Here is a 27,007-nt window from a genome sequence, read left to right on the forward strand (position 1 = left end):
ATAACAGAAAGTAAAAGCGACTTATGACCTGACGGACAGCTCCGTAGCCTGGAATACCTCACAGTCAGACAGGGTGCAACCCCTGCTATAATACTGCGTCTATATCAGTCAGCGTACGCTCACGTCGTGGTGCTGAAGGGGCTCCGTTCTCTGTTGCCTCATCGTGGAGATGCAGCCCTCTAATGCTGTGTGACTGCTCTCCCCAGGGGTTTCTTTTCGCTCTGCTGCCTGAGCCTCGCTGCCTGCATGGAGAGAAATTAGGGAATCCCTGCATTCGCCGGCTTTCTCTGCTGCTTTATTCATCCATTTGTTCCCCCTCCCCATCCTCATCTCTCCCTGCCTCCAGCCTGAGTGCTGTGCAAAGGCTCAGTTATCATTAGGGAGGTATTCCTGTGACAACGATAAAAACAGCCTCGGCAGATACGGCATCTTTTTTGCTTATGGAAGCCAAATGAACCAATTTGGAGGAGTGCCACTGTGACAAATTACAGTATAATAGGATATCTTAAACCGAACCCTGGCTTCTTGCTTGTGAAATTCACTGCAGCATACATTTTTAGCAGAGATCATTTAAACCAGAAGCACGTGCCTATAAACAATAAGAGTGGATATTTATCACATTTATTTATTTTGATTTATTGTTGTCATGATGATGTTTAAAACCACCAAGACACCAAGAATTGTTCGCTTTGTTATTTTCTCCGCTGTTTGTTCAATGGCAATATCATTACATGTCAATACATTTGAAATATGATTAAATGCTGTTACTGTGCTCAGTTTAGTGATACAAATCATGCTTCTTTATGTGAGAAGGAGTAATAAATAGTCATTTTTATCGTTGTCACAGTAATGCCACACAATATTATGACGGCACTTTAAGACCCAGTGGCATAAAAAAATATTCATATTCTTACATACTTTGTTGCATTGCAAGTGAAAGGTTTTTAGTTTATTTAAAGAGCTTTTTGTCATTGTGATACAGCTAAGGAAAGTAGTAAGTAACAAAAATAGAAAAAAGCATATTGTGCATAATGTATTCAATCTGATGCCCCTAATAAAATCAAGCGCAACCAATTTTCACCTAAATAGCGGATTATTTGTAGCTTCATGTCAGCATCAAATGTCTTAGAATGAAATTTTTTAAGCAAATTGCATCTAGAAAAGCAACAGAACAAAGTCAGGTCATAATAAAACATAACCAGCCAGAGCAGCATCATGCTGTGGGTTTATTTTATGAACAAGGAAACTGCAGTCAACAATGACGGGGACGTGAGCGGTCTGTTAAAGGCTGCAAAACACTCAAGACGATGAGAGGGGTTCAGCTAAGATGAGGGTTTCGATTAAAGCATCTTCAAGTGTTATAATGGCCCAGTCAAAGTAAAGACCCAAATCCAAGTGAGAATATGTGCCAGTGTGTGAACACTGTTCACACAAGCTCTGACTGAGCGTGAGCTATAAGCACACACACACTTTGCTTACTGCAATAACATGTTTTCTGTAGCTACTCACTCAGTGTAAGTACCCACTTAGGCTAGCAGCCAAATGCATCTGACAAGCGAAATAGCTACTTGGAAAAGCCGAATATATCTTTGTAATATTTTTACTTCGCCATGGCAGCTCAGACTGGATACAGATCAATGCTTGATGCCAAAGGCTGAATATATATATATATATATATATATATATATATATATATATATATATATATATATATATATATATATAAAACATCTAGAGTAATTCACAACTCCTTACACCACAAGTGGAGAAAACATATTTTAATTTTAGTGACGAGATCAGAGGTGAAAGTAAAAAAAGATATACTCAAAAAAAATAAATAAAACCTTCTACAGCTCTGCATCCTTTCTCAGTTAATCTGGATTCATTCTGGCTCTGAAGGTAACAAATCGCCTCGTCTTTTTAACCGGATGAGTGTTTTGTTGCACACAAAATATGTTAACGAAACATTCAGCTCAGCTTAACTTAACGTAAAATCCTGATCTTTCTGATCACATGCAGGGAGCTTCAATTATGAACAATCAGTCCGACACTGCAAACATCTGCATCTCCTCCCATCTCACATCATCATTTCTGAACCAAAAAACCTGCAAAGTGGAATGAGGTCAGCCTGTGTCTTCCTCAGTGCATTGTGTCATCTAACCCTGCAGCAGCAGCAGCATGTACATGCGACCTTTTCCAGAAACACCCATTCACCCCTGAGGAGAGCCGGGACATCCTGGAGAACCCATGAGCAGGGTCAGCATCAAACAAGCACAGACACACACCTGCTAAAGTGCTCACTTCTTCTTGTCCTGGCATTTAAACCCACTTTTATGTTTGATCTAATCACCTCCACCTCCCTGCATGGAAGAAGTTAAAGTGCTACGGATCAGTGTTTTACTAATGCATTGGTTCATCTGTTGTCGGAGCCAGTGGAGGCGGCTGAAAGCAGGAAAATGAGCTTTCCTGCTGCATTGCACCTGCCTAAACGCGCCTAACTTCGCAGGGGAAGTGGGCTGTCTGCTCCCAGTAATGTGTTCCCGGTCCACCGAGGTCGTGATGATGGACGGAAAAGCACTCCCTCCCATCCTTTCCTCCTCTACCCAAAACAAGAAATCACTCAAAAAAAAAAAAAAAACGAACAGAAAGAAAGAATAAACCAGGAACTGCAAACCGGTGACAGCGGCTGGCCACATGAAGCCTGATAACAGTAATAAAAATTGCACTGGGCTGACCCGCAGAGGGGAGCCTTACCTGGCGGCTGCGGGGATTCTCCAGCAGAGGAGCGGGGCAGTGCTGAGGAAATTAGTCCGGGAGTCGCGCCGAGCGTGTCCGCCTGTCGGTGCGTCTCAACGCCGTCTGAAGGCAGAGATCCACCGCCAGGGTGTTCCCGACAGGAGGGGGCGTGGTGTGCGTGTCAGTGTGTGTGCGTGCGTGTGGGGGCACGCACGCAACCTCACAGATGTGTGTGTGTTTTTTTATATATATTTTTTCATTTTTTCATTTTTCCTCTTCTTCTTCTTCTTCTTCTTCTTCTGCCAATGCGACAGTTTTATTCCCATGTTTGCGGACTTTATGAATGAATCCGCAGATAATTTCGCTCAGAGCAGCAGATCGCTGCAGAGCTGTGGGAATCTCCCCATTGTCACAGCCCACATTATGTACCGTGGATTTCCCTGCTGCCATCCGCTGGGAGTCTGGTTCTGTTTTAGTGGAGCTGCCAGCCAGCCGCACAGTGACCGTGGGGACTGGAGGTCCGGATGAAACACTGGTCAGTTTAGATAAACAGCGCTGTGAGTCACAAATGAGATCAACAGATATTGATCTCGTTTGCTGCTGTGGTGCATAAGGAATAACCTTGTTTGAGAGCTCCGTGATCTAATGCACTTCTCTCAAAGCTGCTCTTATTGAATTACACTCACATATCGGGGGACAGCTGATGAAAAATTGGCTTCTGGTCACTGTTATTGTCCTAAAATTACTTTCATTCTGTGATAGATAGATAGATAGATAGATAGATAGATAGATAGATAGATAGATAGATAGATAGATAGATAGATAGATAGATAGATAGATAGATAGATAGATAGATAGATAGATAGATAGATAGATAGATAGATAGATAGATAGATAGATAGATGTAAAAGACACTCAGCTTACGTTTATAGTGCCAATTGGTAGAAAATTGTCAAAGAAAGCCTATTCAGTCAATAATACCTTTGCAGCAATATCTAACACGATGCAAGCACTGTGACAGTGGAGAAGGCCATTTCTCTCATCTTGTATATGTGCTCAACAAAGGATTATTCTATTATTCTATTCTATTCTATTTCTAGCTAAAAGAGATATTTCAGAACAAACTGAGACACCAAAGTAAGAATCCAGAACTGCAAATTAAACTAACTGATATATTACAAACTTTTTTCCCCCTACCAGAGTCTCATTCCACTGGAAAAAAAAAGACATAACGGAGTTTACGAATCACTCAAACCTAAATAGCGAACCGCTCACTCATAATTCAGCCTGTAGGCGGCGCCAACACTCGGTGTAAACCTCTCATAGAGAAGAAGAAGCGCTTCAACAGGAAAAACAGCAATCACCAGGGATCATCACAAAGAGAAGACGGGCGGTGTTTTGTATGCTGACAGGGATGGAGGAGTACACCTCTGGGGATGATGTGAAGTTATTTATTCTTATACATTTATAAAAAGCTCTACGGTTAACATTTTAAATCCGTGTCCGTTTGTCAAAGCAGTTAGCCGTTAGCGCAGTCAGTTAGCTGATGGGTGTGGTTGCTCTCAGCATCATTTTTCTTTGTTTAACATCTGTGATATAAAAAAAAGACACAATGCCAGGTGTACTAACTGAGGGGTCATATATATACTGCAACATGATTTAATTCAATAAACTATAGGGTAATGTATAACTAAACTGAAAAAAATTACTTGATCTTGCACTTATACTCAGAACAAGACGAATGCAAGAGTTATTTCTGTGCCTTTTTGGCCTCTTAACGGTGTCAAATCAGAGTTTATGGTTGATCTGTGCTTGAATAATTAAAAAATAAGTAAAGTTATGAACTAAAATGTCTCCTTAAATAATATCCTTTACTAGTGTAGGATAAGATTCAGCTCTAACATGAGTTTTTAAACTGAGCTGACCAATGTTTTGCTAAATTTAAAGCCAACTTAACCTTTGTGTTGTGTCAAAATCATAGTAGTGAATGAATCTGGAAATATTTTTATTTATTTTAGATCATTTTAACATGTAAAGCTGTTTATAAACCTTGTAGATTATTTCTATGGGTCAAGTTATTAAAGATTGTCAGTCTGCTCTTTCTCTTCTACAAAGTCTAAATGTTAATGTAGCAAAGAGAAAATAAATTCCATATAAACTGAATTAACTGTACTGTATATTGCTGCTTTTTGACTTTGTTGCAGTGATAGTCATTATAGTTATGACATTCAACCTATACTACTAAATATATTTAAAAAGAGTGGTTTGCTGTTCTGTAAAAACAACTTCATGTTTCCTTCCATTGCGTTTCTTTCAAAACAATCCTGCAGGGCAACTTCAACACTGACGAGACGAGCATCTTGGTGAAGGAGGTAAGATTTTACACCTTAAAATTATGAGTAGCAAACTTCATTCGAATGCAGTGCATGCGAAAATCCCCCTGGTTGTCGCTTTGCCTCAGTGTATCGAAGGAGTGATCGGTGGAACAGACTATAACCACAACAAAGTGAACCAGTGGACCGCCAACATTGTTGAGCATTCGCTGACTCACCTGGTGAAGCAGGGTCGCCCCTTCAAATACATCGGTGAGCCACCATTTGCATCATTCACATGTGAATGATGCACCAAGTGCAAGAAAGCTTGCACTTGGTGAAATACATAAAGTGTAATATGTCTAATGCTGTTTGTTGTGATTCAGTGAATTGTACCATCATGCAGAAGAGCGGTGCAGGTCTCCACACAGCCAACTCCTGCTACTGGGACACCACTACAGACGGTAGGAGGCAGTAGAGCTGGGTTGTGTGGCACTGAGTGCTAAAAGCACCTGCTGATGGTTTTATTTGAATATCTTTAAAATCATAGACTAAAAGCAATATTTTGGAAACTCATTCCAAAGTATTAAGTTAACATTTATTTCAATTGAAAGGTGCGCCATGAGAATTAAGAAAGAATGCTAAATTTGTACGGTTCATGATCAGTAACAAGTTCTTAAGGGTGGAAGTCAACCAGTCATGTTCAAACAAGCTGCTCTTTTCTCTTTTTTTGATTTCATCTCAAACTGTATAATTTGAAACAAGCTGCATCAAAGAAACACATTGTTTCACAAACCTCTTGCGTTGATTGCACTTTGACTGCTTGGTTAACGTTCCCAATTTCTGTAGCCATCTAAGCTGTTGATTCTGTCTGAAGGCTACATTTTTGGAGTTAAAATGCGATATATTCCATGAAGCAGCTGGTTTTCTTACATTTTCAGGAAGCTGCACGGTCCGGTGGGAGAACCGCACCATCTACTGTGTGGTCAGTGTGTTTGCTGTGGCGATGTGACAGCGGCGCCGAGCTGTAGACGCTCTCCCTCCAAGCGCCGTCAGCTCCGAAACAGAGATCAAAGCGACGCCAGGTCCAGAGACGAAATCCTCCCGAGACTCGATTTCTGCCCTCGGGCAGCTCTGCGTATGTGAACTGGTGTCCGTGTGGATGAAGGTTATTTTCAGAAAACCGGACTGGTAGAACCCATCGTCAGTCAAAATAAATGACAGTCTGCAACACTAATTGGTCTCAATCCTCTTTGCAATAGTTGTTCTTATTTATACTTAGAAAATGCTAAACGTCATGATACCTCATTGAACATTAAAAGGTTAGAATACATTTCCTGATTTTGCACAACGCAAAATCAGGTGTAGAAGAAAAAAAGCCTCATTTTTGTAAGTGTTAATTTACTATAAAGTGTTTTCTATTAGTTTATATTGAGGTTATTTGTTCTGTGCATGTAGTTCAGAGGTCTTTTCTCATTTTCTGGGTTAAATTCCTTGAATGCAGCTTCAAAACTATTGATGTTCAGTAAATAAATGTCATTGTCCATATTTTACAAGTGTGTGTACGTTGTTTCTTTTAAAGCAAAAAAATATTTATATATTTGCAGTTTGAGTAATTGGCCACTAGATGTCAACACAGCACAGCATAAAAACAAAACGGGCGCAGTCTTCACATATAAATCTAGATTTATTTTTAACTAGGCATTTATCTTTTGCAACACTTTGTGTCTCAGAATGTTTTATTTTTTTGGCATTAAAGGCTGCGCATTTGTACGAACAGAAGCATTCTGCCAATTCCTCTGCAGACACTGTGCAAAGACACTGATTCTCTCAAATGTAAAGTTACATTTAAGATTGAAAACAAGCAACTTTTTAGTGGTTTTTCTCCTTTACGGTTAAGTCTATTTTGTGCACTCTGAATATCCAAAGTGATGAGACAAAGCATTTCATGTCACTATGGCTCCTCGACTGTTGAGTAAAAAGACATTTTCTTATGTAAACGTGCAAAATACATATTGATGCTTCTTGGAAATGCCTGTGCTTTACAGTAGTATGTGAAGTGGATCAAACATCTCGTCGTCAAGCATGAGCACATCACAGAAGCAGTGTGTGATAACCGTAAAGCTATTATTGGAGGAGTAAAAAAAAAAAAAGAAAAAAAGAAGCTGATTGCTTGCAGCCATAAAACTGGCGAGTTTTCTTCTTAAAAGCTGTTGCACCTCTTCTGAGGTCGGACATCTGCATGCATCCATGCCAAAAACGGGACACTAATACAATCAGATTAAATGTGTTGGCTCTAGGTTATCCCTACACAGCATGGCCTAAAGGCTGCAGGGAGGAAGGTGCTGGCTGGAAATATGAGCGATCATCATATCTGTTTGTAGCCACAATGAATCTATAATTGTCTTGTTTTTTTTTTTAAAGCAGACATTGAAATATGAGATAAGAGGACTGTAAGACCAACAGAGGGACACGTGTGGCACTTTAAAGGTTATGAAAAGTCTGCTGATTGGCACATCGGGACCGCTGTGACGCTTCAGACGTTGCAGGACATACTGTGGCTTACATCCCCGTTGACTCCACCTTTGACGCTGTTTTCCACATTAGGAATGTCGTAGATCGTATCATTGAGAACATCGTACGTGGTGTCGTTTGGCACGTCGTCTGCGCTGTCGCTGGATGTGTCGGGAACTCGGTCGTTGGACGGGTCTTGGTGGACGGATGTCTCCAGTGCCGCCCTCCCCGTCGGCCTGCTGTGAGGGGAAGCAGAGGTGCACAAGACGCAGAGGAAGGACGAGCAATCCCAGAGGCCCTGCGTCATGCTGGAGGAGAAGAGCCTCCGGCACGGATGGCAGAACTGGTAGAAGACCAGCATGAAGAAGACAGCCATGGCGTAGGCCAGCAGCAGCTGCAGCACCAGCAGAGGCGCGAAGATGAACTCGTAGAAGTCCGTTTTGTACATGTGCCACAGCAGGAGCAGCGAGGCGTTCTCCACAAATCGCACCATGTAGTACACGGCCATGCGATACCAGTTCTGGGACTTGTTGATGAGGTCCGGGTCGTTCAGCTTCACCTGCACTGCCGACCAGCAGAACATGTTGATGCCCGCGTAGAGAAACGTCAGCAGGCACAGCACAATGGTGGTCCCCACCCTGGTGAGGGTCTTCTCTATGTTCTCAGGGAACGGTGAGTGACTATACCAGAAGAGGATCCAGGGGTAGAAGAAGAACACCGAAAAGTTCAGGAAAACCACAGGCAGGACCCAGAGCTGCAGGACGGAGCTGAACAGCACCAGGACTACCACGCGCGTGGCGATCTCGAAGCCTCTCCACAGGAAGATGCAGAGGTAAGCCATGGGCCGGATGTCCACCTCGTAGTCATCGTATTTGAGCTTAATGGCCAGAATGTTGCAGCGCAGCGCTCCGTACACGATGGACAGAAGGGAGATCACCATCAGTGTGCCTGACAGAGAGCGGGAGAAAAAAAGAAGAAGGTCAAATCTGTTAAAAGTGTAGGACTCAACGTCAGAAACATAAAATGCAACAGCATAAGGGACAAAGCATCATGTACAGTTTGCGTCTGAACACTGTGAGTTACAGTCGGACTCGCTGAGCTCTTCACCTGAGAGGCATTTAAGAGAGAAAAGCAGCATTTTCCTCATCTGTACCAGTGGGGTTGTTGCATAACTCCACTTGGACTCAACATCCAGCTCAGCCCACACTGTAGCGCGCTTGTGACAGACTTGCACTAATTCCTCCCCCACGCACCTCCTCCTCCTCCTCCTCTTCCTCACCTCTTCCGATGGACACCTCCTGCTGCAGCACGCAGATGTAGAGCTGCAGGGTGAGCTGCGGAGCCGATCCCAGGAAGGCCTGGATCACGGAGGTGCGGGAGAACGCGGCTCGGTGTGTGAACAGCTTCCCCTCGGCCTGACCCACCTGCCGCTCCACTTCCTCTGACTGACCCTCGCGGGGCATCTGCTTCTTCCTAGTGATGCTGACATAGGGCTCCTCCACCTGGCCCACGCTGCCGTAGATGCAGAACGCCTCCAGACACCTGGAGCAGCAGAGAGCAGAGGCAACGACAAACTAATACTGAATTACTCAGTCTGTTGCACATCATTCCTGACTATAAAAATTACTTGGCTTCTGCTGTATGCATTGTCAACTGTGAAACCTTTTGTAGAAAAAAAAAATGATGTTCCTCAGGTATGAAGCTTCCCTTCAGATGAAGAGAAGGGAGATTGTTTGGTTATTGAAGCTGTGAACACTTGATAAACCATTAATAGACTGGAATTATGTTCCTTCTGCTGAGGAGAAAATTCCCTTGAAATAGGTGTTTCAATGAGAATATCCCTAAACACACCAGTCAGTCAGCAAGCAGCATCCTGGTTTCACACCAGTAAGATTTATGTTACAGAGCGGTCCATCGAATCTCTTCGAAATCCTGTGAGGTCCTGGGTTGAAATCACTCCCCAACAGAAGTGATTTGACTTTTGGCAGCACAGACGTGAAGCAGTTTTGAGAAACTGCTTCATATTTAGTTCAGTGATTCTAATATTTAGAATCACTGAACTAAATATTAGTTCAGTGATTCATTGGAAGCTAAATATTCAGGCAAGTTTGCATTCAGAAAGTAAAGGTTTGTTTTTGGAGAAAACATTGGCTGCTTCATAGCTGCTAGATATTTTTTTTCCTCACTTTCACTTCTGAGAATTTATCCTGCATCGATTACGTTTTATTTTCGGATTACGCGTATTCTTATTTCTACAACATTTTCTTCTCTGACTTAGTTCATTCAGATTATCTGCAGCATCTTGTGCACAAGAATGGTGAATGAAGGACGTCTTTGGCAGCCGGTTTCAGATTTTCACCTTTACCTGGGCATTTCTGTGTAGCGTTTGCATTTAAAGGGTGAAACAGAAGCTGTAAGTGACCAATTAATGATCCTGCAACCAAGTAATCATGTTTGAAAATTGTCCTATAGCTCAATTATGACTACTTATTAATGGTTTAGAAAGCATCGATAGCTTGAACAATAATAATTCTCAAACCGTTTAAACTGATGTTGAATTTTGTTCTGCCTTATCTTACACTAAACGTATTTTATGAGAAAATAACTACATTTATATTTATAAGACTTTCTTCAAGCAGTACTTATTTTTTATTTATCATACGATAAATTGATCTGCTATTGTTGTAGCAGGCTTATCCGTTTCAGTGTTAAATTATTCACCTACGATTTACACGTGGTTTCAAATTGACAATGTATTTTTAGGAGTTTACAGAACACTTTGAGATCGATCAATACTTTTTTTAATCAATCACAAATTGTAACATTGGCCAGAGTTGATAATATTTTTACTTACATTTAATAATCTAGTCATTTACATTTTTTATGATGAATATATACATTGCAGCTTCTACTATTATCGTACACCAACAGTGTGGATTAGTGTTTCACCACAGCAGACACAGTGAAACGCTGCAGCACTGAGATGCTGCAGAAGCTCAATAAGCCCGAGGTAACTTTACCGCCAGGGTCATTTACATCAGCTTTTACTAGTTTGTCATTATGGAGGTCAAAAGAGCCATCACTGTCAGGGACAGTCAGTAATTTTCCAATCCAATACTAAAGACTCTGAAGAGCAGACCGTGGGCAAACGAGCTGAGGGTCGAGTGGCGCTGATCAGCGGCCAGTTAAACAGAAAACGACGTCAGGATTGAAGCCAGAGGTCTGCAGAGAGACCAAATGTTTATCTGTTCAAAAACACGGCGTGAAAATCAGACACACGACTGGAGCGCTTAAAGCATTCAGGCTGGAAGAGAGTTTTTAACATGTTGTAGTTCTACAAGGGTTCCATACATTCATTTAAAAAAAAAAAAATCAGATTCAACATTACAAGCACTAAGTGCGTCACAATCATTATAAAATATAAAATGTTCCAAGTTTCTCAAGACTGTAAGGAAGTTAGTTATACAGCAGGAAGGTACTGAACACAATGAAGAAAGGAAGTACATGAGGGAGAAATAAGAAAGGACCCAAGCATGTCACAATAAAAAATAAATCAATTAATCGCATGATAAATTAAAGAAAGCTGTTTTCATAATTTATTGTTTTTCTCTTTCTCCCAAAAACTGGCTGACAAAATTCTTCAGTCTGGTGTTTTGGTCTCAACCAGCCCTTTTTTGAAGGAACAGTTTTGTTTACAGAGACTTCATAATTCATTTTAATTGGGGTTTTTTGTTATTTTATTTATTTTGGATATTTAAAATATCTTCCATTTCCAATGTTAAATATTTGTTAGAATTTAAAGCTTGTTGATCTTTAACAATGTGTACATTATCATGCCGTTACCTGTCAATTGAAAACCGTCTCAAAACAACATTATTATTGTTTATCGCAATAACTTCTGGGACAAGTTATCACGAAACTTGTTATTCTGACCGGCCTAAGAGGAACTTGCACTGTCACGTATCCGAACTGATGTGGAGAAAGACGTGGTCCGTCAGATATTCTCATGACCCGAATCTGACTTTAAAAATATATTTTGGTCAGGATCAAGATTACAGTCGACTCAAAGTCACTTTGCTGTAAATGCTATAAATACAGCTATAGTTGAGAAGGTGATCTTCTGGTGCAACTTTTGTCCCTCCGCTCACTTTCCTTACCAACTTCCTTTAAATGTGGACTTTGTGCTTAAAAAAAGATTAAAACTCCAGGAGGAAAAATGTAAACAGATTGCGAACCTCGCACTGAAATGATTTTACCCGACTTCTGCATTTTTTGCTTCATGCAAATGAACTTAAGTTCATTTTTTGCATGAAGCATCTAAAAAGAGGAAATTAGCATTTGTGAAGAAAGAAAACTAGTTATAAACAATTTACAGAACAGAGAAGACCGTTTTACGACTCCAGCCCAACAACCGTCAGTGTCACAGCTGCAGTGACGGAGTTAAAATGGTGAAGATAATTTCAGCCTTGTCGTGTCTGGATAAGACAAGAAAATGCCGCTTTGGCCGTTTGCAGCAGAGATAGACATTCCCCTCTCAGCTTGTGCTGTCGGTGATAAGCAGCCTGCAGTGACGCGCGCTATTCTTAGAACCGCGTGCTTCAAGCAGGGAAGATGTAAATGTCTGAAGAGTAATGATTCAATGAGCTCTGGAGGGGACAGAGACTGCTACTGGGAAACAACGAGAGAGGAAAGCAGGTCGTCACCGAGTCATCAACACAACCGTCTCGGTTGAGGCGCCATCACACGGCGAGTTTCTCCACATAAACCCCACAAATACCTCAGGGGGTTTGACTGCAAACAGCGTCAGCTTCAGAGCTGCTGTACAAATGTAATTTAGGGCTCTACAGCTCTCGGATGTTCATAACTCAGTTTTAAGAGTACACCACAATAATTAGGAAGACCTGGAAAAACTAATATTTCTCCTCATTCTCCATTATCTGCCCAACATTAAAATCTTTAAGGCATCGTCTGTACAAACACAGGTATGTCATAAAACAAACATTTTCAGAAGAGGCTGCACTCCTGGTAAATGGGAAAGGGTTTTCTATTACGAAATGCTCTTTTCAAAAATGAACATTTTAAAAAAGCAGAAGCTAAACGTTTACTTAAAAAGCTTCTGCTTCATTAGGTACGCTTCTTTTAGGTTACATTTTTATGCACATTCAATTTTCATTTGTGTACAATTTGTGGCAACAATGGCTACATTTAGCCTGTTTTATAACTTTGCAAAGTTGGTTTCTTTACTGCATCACATTCGCTGTCTAGTGTTCACCACAGGAAACACAACATAGATAAAGATCACAAGTCAGAGTGGGTTGGTATAATAACCAACCCACTACAGTAAAACTGGCCCCCCCTTACTGAAAAATAAAAAACTAAAAAAACAAACATGTGCCTTAAGAATGATTGGTGTTCTACACAAGTTTATTGTACCCAACATGACTGTGAAACATCTACAACTTGATGCATTATCCTAGAAAAAGTGCAGTAGCCTTCTTTCAGCTGATCAGTTGTGCATAGTAACAAGTGGGGGAGGGGCAGTATTGTTTTATATTTCATGGTTACGACTGTTCTCTTTCTCTGTAAATTTAGAAAACTAATCAACAAATAGAGGATAAAACACTACTTCTTTGGGAACAGTTAAAGCCCCAGAATGAGTTAAATCATTAATTAAAATAGAATCCAACAAAATGTAAATTAGCATTTTAAAGACGGTTAAGAAGAGTTGGAAAGCTGGAAAACTTTGCAGATGAATGGGTTACTTTTTAAACTCATAATATGTAGCAAGTTTAGAATTTGGAGCAATTCAGGTTGTTACAAAAAGTCGTAACCTTTCATCTTCTCAACATTTTGTCACGTTACATCACTAACTTTCATGTTTTTCATGAGAATCTCATGCAATAGACCAACATAAAGGAACCCACAATTGGGAAGTAAAGTTATGCGTGGTTTTACAAATAAAGATCTCAAACCTGTGGTCTGTATTGTGTAGCTTTTGTAATATTTTCCCAAGATTTGAACAGTTCACAATTTATAATAGTTATATTGCAGTTTTTTAACACTGTAAAGTTCTGTGTAACGTCTGTTCTACACAGAACCTTTTGTTTTGTGTAGAACAAAAGGTGGTTCTCCACAGTATGAACTCATTTGGGGACTAAATACAACACTTTTCGATTTTTAAGTGTGAAAACAAAATGAAAAGCCATGCTGTAGATTTGTTTTCTTTTACAGTTGATGACTGTTTAGTGTCGACATACTACATGAAATCCCACAAAAATCCAATCTTGTTTGTACCATTAAAAATGTGAAAAGGTCTTAGTTTTAAAAGCGGCCGAAGATGATTAAACACAGATAACCAAAGCAGATGCAAAATACTTTTAGTGGCTCTGCAAATCAGCCACTAAGTCAGCTGTCACAGTGCAGCCTAGATATTAGAGTGGTGAGTCGGTTTTACACCAAAGTAGATCTACTGCTGTTTGCACATTGATCACAGGGTGTGTGTGTGTGTGGGGGGGGGTGGGGGGGGGGGGGGTGCGTGCGAACAACAGGGAGGTTTTTTACTAAACGCAAGATTAGTCTCATGTTCCTGTAACCAGATGGTCCAGTCAGACCGCAGAGATGCAGGTTTGGTTTAATGGTTCCTTCATCGTTGCTGTGCTGCGTGGTGCTGAATTTATCTATTTCCAGACATGAATCAGACACCGAGTGGGCGATTCTGATGAAGGTGTGAAGACTTGGCTGTCAAATGTCACGGGAAATGTGGAACTTATCGATGGCTCTATTGATCAGATGTTAACTTCCGAGCTAAATGACACTCGCATGCATCACACTGCATCAGCATGAGGACGACCAGACAAAAGCAGAGAGAGGATGCAAACAACATGTGCGCAGAGCATTTTCAGCAACTAGCGGGTTAGAGACGATTCAAACACACACACACACGCACACACACAACTGATGGGGACATGTCCCCGTCTGACACGGCGCACAGCTGGAGGAACCCACTGCATCTCCACAGACAAAACACACCAGCTCTGACCTGACAATGGGACCGAGCTGCAGGATGTGCAGCAGCAGGACGAGGGGTCTGTCTCTGCTCAGGTCCCGGTGGATGAAGGTGAGGGTCAGCTGCACCAGGACGGACGGGATGAGCGTGAAGAGGAGGGTGAGCCCCTGCCAGATCTGGTCTCCGGCGGAGCGGTACGTGGTGCTGAGGTACAGCGCTGCCGTGGTCTCGGCCGTGAACAGAGACACCGACACAAAGATGGAGCTGGGGAAGCGCATCCTCACTCACTCCACTCCGCCATCCGGGGGGATGCGGCGCGATGCTTCGCCCCGGGTCCTCGCGTCCATTACGGGAACCACCGAGCAGTGCGGACGGCGTCGAGCCACCATACGGGCACGCCGCCTCAGCAGCTGCTAATCAGCGAACTGAGGAGGGAGAGGCGTCCTCAGCCAAGGCTATTCTACAGAGTTGCGGCAGGGGGCGCTGGGTGACACCGAGGTTGATGCGATGACATGCAGCGACGTAGTCTGCTTTTTAACAACTCGAGCAAATTAATTGATTTTGGTAATTAGGTTGAAATAGTGAAGATGATGTAGTAGACGCATTATTCAGAGCTATACTGACTTACAGAGCGTGAAAACCAATAACCCAGATTATATAAAAAAAAAAAACATAAAACCAGTAAAAGAGCAGTTTTGTCGCAGAAATATTTACTTTCTGATTAGTATGAGGCATGAAGGCGTGATCAGCTGATGCTGAACCCCATCAGCATCTCTTTAATTACGACCTTCAGCTCTTCTGAATCTTTGGATCTTGGTGTCTCTGCTTTTGCCAAAGATTATCTGAGGTATTTGGTCAGGCCCAGTGGCGTTTCTAGCCGTTTCAGGGGTCCTTTAGCAGCCCTAAACATAGACATAACGTCTATGCCCCTAAACATTATGTATATGCCCCGAAAACTGTCTCACCACCCCTGAATCGAGTTGCCACCCATCCCGTAAAATACGGAGTCGTCCCATATTTAGCCGTTAAATGTATTGAACCGATCCATAATTGTCCGATATCATACACATATCAACACTAAGTTTAACAATAATGACCAAAATAAAACACAGGAAATATTAAGGTCAGCTAAATTCTAGTGGCGGGAGCCAAAGGACCCCCTGAACGCACCGCACCGACGCTGAACGTCACGGTTGCCTAGAGACGGACACTAGACGCTATCCACCCGCGCGGTGAGCGGCTATCCACTCACGTTGAAAACGTCGTCTACCCGATTCCATGTCCTTAGAAGCAAAAACGCTTTCAAAAATACAGACGTGAGTGAAAAGACGCGCATTATAAGCTGAACAGTTTTAGTTAGGAAGGATACGGTGTAAACAGATCGACAAAAAAATGTGTCCGTCGTGACGCAGTGTGCTGCTGTATGATAGAATTAATCAGGAGAGGAACTGCAGTCCCGTTAGAACCAGATATCAGCGACTCTTCATCCTCAATCATCTCCTGAGGCTGATATGGTACAGAACATTTTTGCTATGATTGGTTCGGTTCTTCAAATGTCTGGAAATGCATAGTTTTGAGTAGATTTTATTTTTAATTTCCGGGGGAGCAGACCCCACTAGGACTGTGTCACTCCACAGCTGCTTGTCTCTGTTAGCAGATGTTGGCAGGTATGATGTAGTCTTGAGATTCAGCTTCAAACAGAGTATATATAATCCCAGTTAAACGACGTTTAACTGAAGTCCTAAAGGGGTGCGGGTTTTAATGTTTTTATCTTGTTTTTATCTCTTTCTCACTGTTTATTTAATGTCACATGCTGTTTTTATTTTAATTATGTAAAGCACTTTGAAATGCCTTGCTGCTGAAATGTGCTATACAAATAAAATTTGATTTGATTTTGATTTGATATACAGCTCTGGACCCCTCCCGACCCCACTGAGGGAAAAAGGGTGCAAGAAAATGGATGGATGGATGGATGGATGGATGGATGGATACAGCTCTGGAAAAAAATGAAAGTTTCTCTGATTTTACTCTTTATATGTTTGAGTAAAATGAACATTGTTCTTTTATTCTATGAATTGCTGACAACATGTCTCTTAATTTTGTTTGTGAATGTTTGTAAATAAGCAGTTAGATTTAGAAAACCACACCAGCGAATATCTTCTCATGGGTCTTAGCCCTGCTGGGGGCTAAGCACCCCTAAAGGTCAGATCCTAGAATCGCCCCTGGTCAGGCCAGTTTTGTTGGCCAATCAACTACACTGAAACTATGTAGTCAGTAAACCATCTGACTGGTGGAAACATTTACCTGTTCAGTTTCGTCATTAAGTGTCTCATCATGTCCTTGGCCTCTCTGTGTTTGGTGGTTCTTGATGCTTTGACTCCTGCTTTACTCAACTCCTTGTCAACTTTTTATTGATCTGACTCTGTGAATATGTATTAGTAATAGCTTTATATCTTAGGCCCTCTGTGGAAGTTGTTAGTACTGATAAATTTAAAGGAAAAAACAAATCTTTTTTATATATATATATTCTCAGTCTTGCAACTCATACAGAATTCCTTCAACCAGTTTGGTAAATAAGAAAGCTACAAAAATAATTTCAAAGTTGAACCTTTATGTGTGGTTTGCTGTCTGTCTCTGAGGACAGTTTGATCTAATTTCCTCTGCAGTCTGAGGTCAGCTTAACACTAAACAGATTCAGGTTACACAAGTGCAGCTATAGTAGCATGAATTATAAAAGATGAATAAGAAAATATATTAATGAAACATAGCACCAAGAAATATAAATTGAACTGCAATAAAAAAAAAAAAATTAATTGAAATAAATTTAGGTCAGTAAATACAGTAATGAATGTTATGAATTATTCAGGACATCTGAACATGTGTCAGCCATCTGGGAGGACTGATTTTTATCAGAGATCTGCTTCCTTTAACTTTTAGATGCAATGTACGAACAACATGGAGTCATTTGGTTTTATCCAATTAAAGCTGTAAGTGGACTTGGGGAAGCAGAAGAGAGAACAGAGAAAATAATGGATTCCAACTTTAATTAATCTGCCTTCTAGGTGTCAAATCTTTACAGAGCGACTCATCCAGGTCTACAGATGCTTGAGACGGGCAGTATTAGTTATAAAATGATGCCTTATGTTTGATTACTAAATGTCTATACACTCAGAAATATTTGTTAATAGCTGAACAAGCATTTATGTTGTGAAAACCCCACAACCTAACCCTGAATTTTCCTTCTGCAGGACAATAAAGGTTGTTTCCATTCTGTCATCCAGTACAACCGATGGTTACCATGGAAACTAAACAGACCGACCCATGGAGACACATTGCTGATCATGTTGACGTCTTCGGCATGTTCACCTGCTGTTTGGCTGATAAGATCCAACATCTCAAGACAGATATTACATCTTCAGTATTCTCCAGACAAGAGGACGTTATATATTTTTAGTCTATCTGAAATTGTTATTAATATATATAAAATATAAATACTTTTACATAAGGTAAAGAAGCCTGCAAGCTGGAGAAATTATGCTGGTAGATATTTAAAAGTGTTGGTGGAGCATATATTATGGAGCATAATATGGTTTTACTTCACCCAAAATTAAAAAAAGAAAGGAACAATGAGCTTGCTTGAGATGAACAAAATTATTCATATTAAACATCAGTTTTAAAGAGCCATTCACATTTTTATTCAGTGAACATTACAGAAACGTATTTCGACAAAACCCAGCTTTTATACGCCTTAGCACATATACAGCATGTCATTGTGATCAAGATTATGTGTTGCCAGAATAAAGCAGAGCATCCGTCTCATTTTGTTCATTTATTTTCTGATCTGGACACTTAACAATAATCCTGTGGATGTTTTGAACAGTTTGGACTGTAATTGCAACAACATTCACTCACTCATGTAGCTTAGAGATATGGAGCGACAGGCACATGTAGCGTCAGAAACTGCTTTGGTTTGCTGTTGTTCACAGGCCGTTTTTTTTTTTTTTTTTTTAAATAAGGTGATCCACTTGTTCACACAATAAATGCTGGCCAAAGCATCTTCCATTTGTATTTTTAGACTTAATGATAATGATTTTTGTAAGGCCACATTATGACAATTAAAGGACATCAATTATTTACGGTTACACAGTTGGAAAAAAGTCACTTCTGAAATTCACTATGAAGGAAAATAAGAAGAAAACCAGACTTTTCTTTTTGTTCTTTTCTCATCACAGAATTACAGCCCAGATCAGATTGTTTTCATTTTCCACAGGGTGAAACAAATTACAACGTCTTACAGTTTCAACACGGTGGCTAACAGAGCTGGAAACACCGAAAACAGCAGCCACACAGCTGGAACAGAACAAAGGGAAACTGTTACAACAATGAACAAATATTAATCTCAACATTTACCAGCTGTACCCCTAACATTTATCAGTAACGCTGAAAGCTTGGTGTCATTGAACCACTTCTTTATTCTTTAAATATTTAAGGTTTTGACAACAGCAAATTGAGAGATTGTGTCCCTAAAGACTAACTGCATTGTGTGATGCTTAGCTGGTGTAAACTTCAAAGGCATTATGTGACTCATGTTTTATTTTTTTGTTTTTAATATTTGAGCGTATGCATGACTTAGTTGTGATTTCATTTACTTTAGGCTGTCGATGGTGCACATGCTTATCTCTGTAGATAAGGGAAATCCAAAGGAGACTTATAAATACGTATCTCAGGTTTAAGTGGCTGTGAGCCCTTGTTTTAGCTGACTAAACTGAAACGGAAAACGTTACTGGTGATTCTGATAAAGCCTGCAAGGTGTACGTCCACACAAAACAAAAACTTTCTCTTCCACTGCATCAGATTTTTTATTCCAACTGAAACCCTCTCACATACTGTCCTGGTTTTACAGTGTATGTTACTCCATCTATTGTAAAAAATTATAACATCTGTTCTGGTCAGGAAACAGCGCTACGCTGGATCCGTTCACACAAATACGCTGAACAGAGGGAACTCTGACTGGTCTGGTTGCAGAAGGTCGACCAGGAAGCAAACGGTCCCGGAAAGGCCCTCGAACAGGCTGTAGACGCTGGTGACCGAGAGAGAGCCCGCCTTAAACTCCTCGGTGAAGATAAACTCTGCAAACCTGTCGGACGAAGAGAAGAACACAGAAAGAGATGGGTGATGAAATGATGAGTAATATACAATAAGTGTCTTTCAGATTTACTTTACCAGGGAAAACAAACACAAGAACATTTGTTTCTTAGTAAACATATATTCTAAATGATCCTACTGACATGAAACCAGAATACCAAGTAGTCCACACATGCAAAAAAAAAAGAAAACGGGACAAATTAGTTTAAATACTATGGGTAAAAAGTGGAGGAAGTACACGTGAATAAAAGGAGATGCAAAAAGTCATAGAAAGCCAAGAAAATCAATGAAATCTGTCTATATTTAGAAAGTGATCCTGCTGCCTATTAGTGCAAATCAGCTGGTGTGTTTTAACAGATGGCCTACAAAAAGGTTTCTACTCTTCAGGAATAACACAAAACATATCAGTATGGCTACATATAAAAAGCTATTTCAAGAGATTTGCAAAACCATGTTGACGGCTTTGGCTACAGAAACATTTGGTAAACTCTGAGTGTTGCAGAGTGAAATATTAAAGCCAGAATCCAGAAGTGTTCTTCTGTTAAATGTAATATTTTCTGACAGAGGAACCAGACAAGTTGTCCATCACCTGAGGACCAAACACAGGCAACCTCAGACAAATTTAAAATTAGAATCGGTTAATAATTAATATGCTCCACCACAATAACCTCCAGGACTCTGATGCTGAAGAAAAAAACAAGTTTATGAAGGAATACAGGAAATGTTTTGGCATGGTCATTAAAATCAAGTCCTTGTGCTTATCTCCAGGCATCACTGTGTGCTAAATTGGCCAAAAAGCTGAAATTTACTAAGGAAATGTATTTAATTCTCATTTTTATAAACGACCACTGACCCATTATTGTCTTTATAGCAAGCAGCTTTAACTTGTCTGAACACATAAAAAATCTGATGCATTATAAAGATCTGTTTATTAGTTTTTCTATTTAAGCATTCCTGTTATGCTTTCATAGATTTCAAGAATCTCTATAGCTTCCCTCTTAAACTGATTTGACTAAGATGACGAGATTACTCCTATAATTAGACACCAGTATGATGAACATGTGTGACACAACAGCCTTTTCATGCACAGAAAAAGGGGATCTAGACCAAATATTCATTTTGAGTTTAATGCAAAAATAGGCCAGTAAAATTAGGCTTAAAATGTTGTCACAGATGACATTATACAGCCTCACAAAACCTCTCAGTATCAGAAAGCAGATTATAGGCTCAAAATCAACAACAGTAGTTTGTAGAGCGATCTGCCTTAGAAAACACATCATTGGCTTGTTGTATGAGTTCTGATATATGTAATTTTCTGTACGTTGGAGATTTACACATAATTACGCGTTTTTAAAAACTTCACCTCATCAATCTGTATTGTGAAAACTAAAACGAAAGTCAGGGAGAAAAAAAAATTGAGCTATTTTATACTCTGAGCTGATATGTGGTGCAATCAGTTCCCAACATATTGGGGAAATAAATTTTACTGACAACTTGGGACTCGACTCATGAATTTCTGATATTGAAGACGGCCTGTAGACTTCACACCGGTGGGAAAGAGGAGAAATGATTGCTTGCCTTTGGGCACGGTAGAGGTATTTGGAATTGCCTGTGAGGCGATAAAGCAGGAGGAAGACATAAGCGCTGCCTGCAACCCCGTGACAAATGCCAGGTCCTTTCTTCAGCAGGCCTTTCTGCCAGACGAGCTCCCCACTGCGGATACACGTGTCCAGGTACTGCGGCTTTTTATTGATCAGATAGGCTTTTGCGAAAAGATACGCCACGCCTGCAGAATGAAATGGAAACATTATAGTAACTGGGAACGTGATACTGGGCGTCAGTAGCCGTGGTTGTACCTGGGGCGCCGTGGCACCAGTGCACCAGCTCGTTTTCCCTCTCTATGATTGCTCCCAGCTCTGCCGGCCAGTTGCAGTTCTGCTCCTGAGTCATGAGGAAGTCGACGCTCTGCCACACCAGGTCCTTCTCCGCCCTGCTGAGGACATCCTGGTAGCTGAGCAGCATCTGTAGCACCGAAGAGAGGCCGTGGGCCGCACCTGACAGGACGCAGGGCGAGGAGCAGGTCAAAAAACACCCAGCGAACAAAACCAGCCATGCAGGCCGACACCATGCCAGGCAAACAAACAGGCACGACCCTGAAAGACGCAGACTGCATGGAGGCTTCCTTTGCCTCTTGTGGTTCACTGACCTTGCTCTGCCTGGCTGCAAACTAAGAACTTTGAATAGTGAAACACGTCTGGCTTTGACATCAAAAACAGGAGGTAGCACATACAAACTGACTGAAGGTGAAAAGCACCAGAGTACTGAAATGGTCCATTCGGAAAGGGAGAGTACTTAACACAACAGCTTCAGTAGACAACGTGTATTTGTTTGATATTTCAAGTGTTTGTATTCAAAATCAATTATACAATTATGGCCAGAATTTTTTATAAATATGGTGGTGGATTTTTTTTTTCTCAAAAATTAGCTTTTTTTTTTTTTACAGTGATTTGACAGGAAAGACGGTGAAGACAGAAGGAGGAAACATGCAGCAAGTGCTCTGTCTTGTCTAACAAAAACATTTTCATTGTGACTCCAACTGGTCTCAAAAGCAGTTTAATGGGCAAATTTACCACATTGCTCAGCAAATACACACATATAATTTACCAAAGTTATATAGCTGTAATAGAGTTTATTTTCAGTGTCGATCAGCCATACTTTTCCTTACTAATCTTTTTTCTTTAATCAACAGTGTTACGTATAAAAATCAAATATTGCTGACCTACAAACAACCCTCTGACCCAAAACACCGGTCTGTTCTGCTAAATCAGAACAGACTGGTGAGAAGAGGAGCTAATTCATGTGAATCCCAAACTCATCAATACCACTAAATGCATGCAGGGCGGCCTCAACTCTACAACCTTCTTTCATATCTGAGACTTCACAGCAAACAGTGAGCAAATGTTTTAAGGCAGGCAAAGTTTAACTCATGCAGATCTTTAAAAGTGTCTTCATTAATTAAACTCTCTAAGGGAGTCAACTTTTTTCTTTTTTTTTTTTTTAACTCCGTTATCTCCCATCGGCGCTGAAACCATGCAGAGGTGATCAGCAGGGCTATGCTTACTATGAACTCTGTGCTGGTCTGAAAGTTACTGAGGATCTCCAGCCCTGATGCTTCCCTTCATCCGATGCAGTCAAGAAAAGCACAGTTAGCTTCGTACATGTTAGCACAACGGCTCTGGAGCCAGAGAGAGACACAGACATGTGTGAAAAAATTAGGACACCCTTTTTATGACACGTTTGAATATTTGATACCAATTTTAACTTCATTTGTTGATCAGACCAATGTAGAAAAAGAACCAGACTTCTAGAAAAATGTTGTTTTTTTTTGATAGATGAATCAAAAAAAGTTATTATTTGGACACCAGACCAGACGACATGTTGTTTCAAGCTATGGAGCATAGAATAATCATGGTTTGGTGATGCATTCACCATCATATAATCTGCCATTGCTTGAGGAGACTGTGTATGAAAAAAAAAACTGTACCAGAACTGGACCCTGCAGCTTACAATGACCCGAACCACACCAGTAAAACCAAACACTGGTTGAGAAATCAGTAATCAGGACTGCGCAAACCTTCACACAGTCCCAATTGATTAAACAATTAGGACTGTGCAAAGGTTTTACTGTTCCTATAGTGATCCTGATAAGTAGATCATCTGAGGGTCTTTCTAAAAACTATAAAACTCCAAGAAACCCTGATGACTTTGGAGGAACCATATAAAGAAATGAGGGATGATTTGAGACTTTTGCACAGCGCTGTTCAAGATATTCTTACCAAGATATTCTGTTCCGTAGTATGAATACATCAGAGGGAAAGGCTTCCTCTTCCTCCTGGCGTATTGTTTTCCCGACTCGATGATGGCTCGGCAAATAGATTTGATCTGATCTTTGCTCAGAATCTGTAAAATGAAATACACTCGCGTTATCTGCATAACCAAGACATCTTTGATAATTTACTGGATTAATATGCAGTCAAAATCTATAAAAAGTCTAGAAATATTTAGTTTTTTTTCTTCTGCTAGCAAACCACAGAATGCAATGTGATTTTCTGAGGCACAGTTATTGAGTGATTAATAAAACAAACTGCAGTGAAATTGGTCTGGGAGAGATGTGCCATTACTGACTCACAGTTTCCTGGTAAGACCAGAAACAGAAGAGAGTCTGAGGTCACCTGAGGTAGCAAACTGTCAAGGATGTCAAAGCTATACTGTGTCCTGTCGAGTCAGGCTGGAGGGGGAGCGAAAGAGGTGACACGGCCTCTTCCTCGTCTCTCTGTTCACACGTTTGCTTTTCTCTTGTTGGGAACTTTGGTGTGATGATGCGAAAATGTCACACAAAAAAATCAACAACTGGCTATTATGACCTGCTGTCTGTTTTATGCTAATGCAGAGCATCCAGTCATTCTATAAATGAAACAAATGCAGATACACTGATGTCACAAAGTGCTTTATGGACTCATCTTTGAGCTTAAACTTGGGTATTTTGGTTGTACTAATTTTCTTGTTTAAAAACTGAAAATCACAACCAAGAAACCGCACCTATAACGGTCCCCAGATTGTATGACAGCGATTAATTACAGCTTTATTTTACTCTAGAATGCGGCATCATTTACAAATATTACATTAATTGAATAAAGCAGAGTTCACAGATAAGGTGACCATCTTGTGAGGTCACTAATAACATCAGGTATGTTATGTCAGCAACAAATGCCATGTATGTCACTTGAGACCATTTAGCTCACTCTTCAGCCACAAGAGAGTTTTTGTCACATTTTCCACCTGCACAGCTCCATAATAACTCAGGACAACTAAACAAATGTAGCGCAATGTTGTAAAAGATTTATCAGTTTCTTCTTTCGTCTTCACGTTTCACATTTAAATTTTATTCAATTCAAAAATATGTTACTGATCCCAAAGGGAAATATAACATTTAAAGGGAATCGACCTATTATGCAAAATGCACTTTTTGCACAATTTAGCACTTCCATTTGGATCTCTACACATTTTTGCGGTGTCTGGAAAATTGTGTTTTACAGCACTGACACTCCTTTTTCTTCAATCTCAGATTATGACCATTGGGTTGAATTTGTCTGTATCGCCTCATCAGGTAATTTTGAAGAGGATAAATTAAAATCATTTTACAATTACCTTAGTTTGAAAGCGTGGCAAACTGAATCACGTGACATAAATGACATAAATCATGTCGCCACTCAGATGTGTGGTCGGCATCCAACTTAAAGCTGACCTTTGACATCCAGAAGCAAGAGAAATGACAGGGTTGATTTTAATATAAGCTTATGAAATGTTGTATCACTAATGTGCTGCAAATATTAATAATGTAAAATGTTCTTGTCCCAAATGACGAATTGGGCAACAAATTTCAGGGAATTTGGTCTTTATCCAAGGGATCACTTGTTGTTTGTCAGAAAATGAATAACATCACTAACTGAAGCTTTGTATTAACATCCATATTGCTATATTTACAAAACACCACACTTTCAATTCATTAGACAGTTTTCTATTGTTCTACTTCAGCTTGAAGGAAATTATTTCTCATTTAAAAATATAATTCCTACCGTAGATATAATTCCTACCGTAAATTAATTAAATTAATAAAATTAAAGCTGAGGTTGTTTATGTTTCCAGGTCTCTCTGTGACATTAGTGGTCAGTCAGGGTGAAATGAGGCTTATTATGAAGTTTATCATCAGGACTGCTTGGTGAAAATCGCGGTGTCTGCCTCACCTCAATGCCCAGCTTCTGCTTCAGGACCAGAGCGGCGCACAGGTAGCCCGCCCTCCCCACGAACAGCTCGTCCGAGCCGCACTCCAGGAAACTGATGGGCGCACACACCTCCCACAGGTTCCGAAACTTGGTCAGCGGCTTTACGAAATCCGCCAAGCCCAGGGACTTGTATATCATCGCGGCCACGGCGTAGATGCCCGCCCCGCCGAGCAGGAAGGCGGCTCGCATGTTTTGGTCAGGCTCCGCGTCCGCGTACCTCACCGACACGTCGATGATCTGCTTGGCCGTCTTCAGGTAGACGTCCCGCTGCTCGGAGAACAGCGGACACTCGCTGGCGTGGTACAGCATGTAAGCGACTCCGGCCGGCCCGTCGTACAGCCCTCCATCGCAGTCGCTGATGTCGACCGGGATCTTTTTTAGGATTTTGTCAATTTTGGCAACGACCGCCGGGAGGACGGTCTCGGCGCTCTGGCCCGGCAGCAGCGCGCCTCTGTAGTCGGAGAAGCGGTTCGCGAAGCAGCGGGTGTTCTCCATCAGGCCCAGGTCGGGGTACCAGAAGCGGCACGGCCACGGCAAACAGGCAGATGTGCGCTCCCTTCTCAAGGTATCCAAGGATGAGAGAAGAAAAACAGTTTCACTTCTCCAGCAGGTCCCATCAGGCCGCAGCTGATTGGATGGGAGCAGTGATGGATGGATGATGGGACGTGTAAGGCAGTCCGCCTCCAAGAGCTCCACCAACACACAGGTGGAGGAGATGGTTTACATCATGTTTATTACTGATACTTTGGAATATTCTGGAAGGAAAATGTGTGTGTGTTTTTTTTTTTTAACGTGTTCTGTTTTTTCACATGTTTGCTGCATTTTAATTCTATTCCCCATTTACTCTGGTGCATCTAAATAAAATCCTGTGCAGCCAGTTACCTTCAGACTGTCCATCTGTGAGTAATTAAATGAGATATAAATCTAGTTATTCAGTGAGGGCCATATAGATTTGTTTGAGAACATTAGTGAGCAAACAGCAACAGCATCAGTGGACATGAAGCGCCTCCGGATATTTGGAAAGACATAGAAATCCATCTACGGTGATGGGAGAGGAAATCATTCATCAGAGGAACAGCAAGAAGAACCAGGGTCTCTCTGGAAGAGAATATATACTGCTCAAAAAAATAAAGGGAACGCTTAAACAACACAATATAACTCCAAGTAAATCAAACTTCTGTGAAATCAAACTGTCCACTAAGCAACACTGATTGACAATGGGGACCCTCGTCGGGTCAATAAGTGTTGCTTCCTAAGTGGACAGTTTGATTTCACAGAAGTTTGATTTACTTGGAGTTATATTGTGTTGTTTAAGTGTTCCCTTTATTTTTTTGAGCAGTGTACTTCCTACCCCAGTAATGGATTGAATTATGGATGTGAGCTACAGAGATCCACAGCTCAGATGTGAACAGGGTAACTATTAGTTCTGCTCTCCTCAAATCCAACCTCTA

The 27,007-nt window shown here is 40.9% G+C and overlaps 4 protein-coding genes and 1 long non-coding RNA gene across 7 annotated transcripts in view; 2 read left to right on the top strand and 3 right to left on the bottom strand.

The window, feature by feature from the left end:
• The window catches only part of sytl5 (synaptotagmin-like 5), a 43,414-nt gene extending 40,510 nt beyond the window's left edge, over positions 1-2,904 (bottom strand). For 2 of the 3 annotated variants that reach the window (XM_008401870.3, XM_008401877.3), the window contains exon 1: positions 2,755-2,904. The gene's annotated coding sequence lies outside the window, so the exon portion shown is untranslated. The remainder of the gene's footprint in view (positions 1-2,754) is intronic. The other variant, XM_008401863.3, reaches the window with a different exon arrangement.
• Positions 2,905-4,022: 1,118 nt separating this feature from the next.
• LOC103459912 (dynein light chain Tctex-type 1) lies at positions 4,023-6,604 on the top strand. Its single transcript, XM_008401854.3, has 5 exons — positions 4,023-4,177; positions 5,067-5,108; positions 5,198-5,321; positions 5,435-5,512; positions 5,990-6,604. Exons 1-5 carry the CDS (start codon positions 4,139-4,141, stop codon positions 6,058-6,060), a joined length of 354 nt encoding a protein of 117 aa, XP_008400076.1. The 5' UTR covers positions 4,023-4,138; the 3' UTR covers positions 6,061-6,604.
• A 112-nt stretch (positions 6,605-6,716) lies between these two features.
• On the bottom strand, positions 6,717-14,994 carry xk (X-linked Kx blood group (McLeod syndrome)). The gene is made up of 3 exons (XM_008401821.3): positions 14,602-14,994; positions 8,842-9,104; positions 6,717-8,510 (listed from the first exon to the last, which is right to left on the bottom strand). Exons 1-3 carry the CDS (start codon positions 14,844-14,846, stop codon positions 7,585-7,587), a joined length of 1,434 nt encoding a protein of 477 aa, XP_008400043.2. The 5' UTR covers positions 14,847-14,994; the 3' UTR covers positions 6,717-7,584.
• Positions 14,995-15,164: 170 nt separating this feature from the next.
• LOC103459898 (uncharacterized) lies at positions 15,165-18,387 on the top strand. Its single transcript, XR_532826.3, has 2 exons — positions 15,165-16,082; positions 17,817-18,387. It is a non-coding gene; the product is annotated as an uncharacterized LOC103459898 (long non-coding RNA).
• LOC103459903 (lanC-like protein 3) lies at positions 18,240-26,675 on the bottom strand. Its single transcript, XM_008401841.3, has 5 exons — positions 25,518-26,675; positions 23,550-23,673; positions 21,570-21,767; positions 21,292-21,499; positions 18,240-19,705 (listed from the first exon to the last, which is right to left on the bottom strand). Exons 1-5 carry the CDS (start codon positions 26,049-26,051, stop codon positions 19,546-19,548), a joined length of 1,224 nt encoding a protein of 407 aa, XP_008400063.1. The 5' UTR covers positions 26,052-26,675; the 3' UTR covers positions 18,240-19,545.
• Positions 26,676-27,007: the final 332 nt, after the last annotated feature.

Source organism: Poecilia reticulata, chromosome 2 (assembly GCF_904066995.2).
Source record: "Poecilia reticulata chromosome 2, P_reticulata-male-v2, whole genome shotgun sequence".
NCBI classification, from domain to species: Eukaryota; Metazoa; Chordata; class Actinopteri; order Cyprinodontiformes; family Poeciliidae; genus Poecilia; species Poecilia reticulata.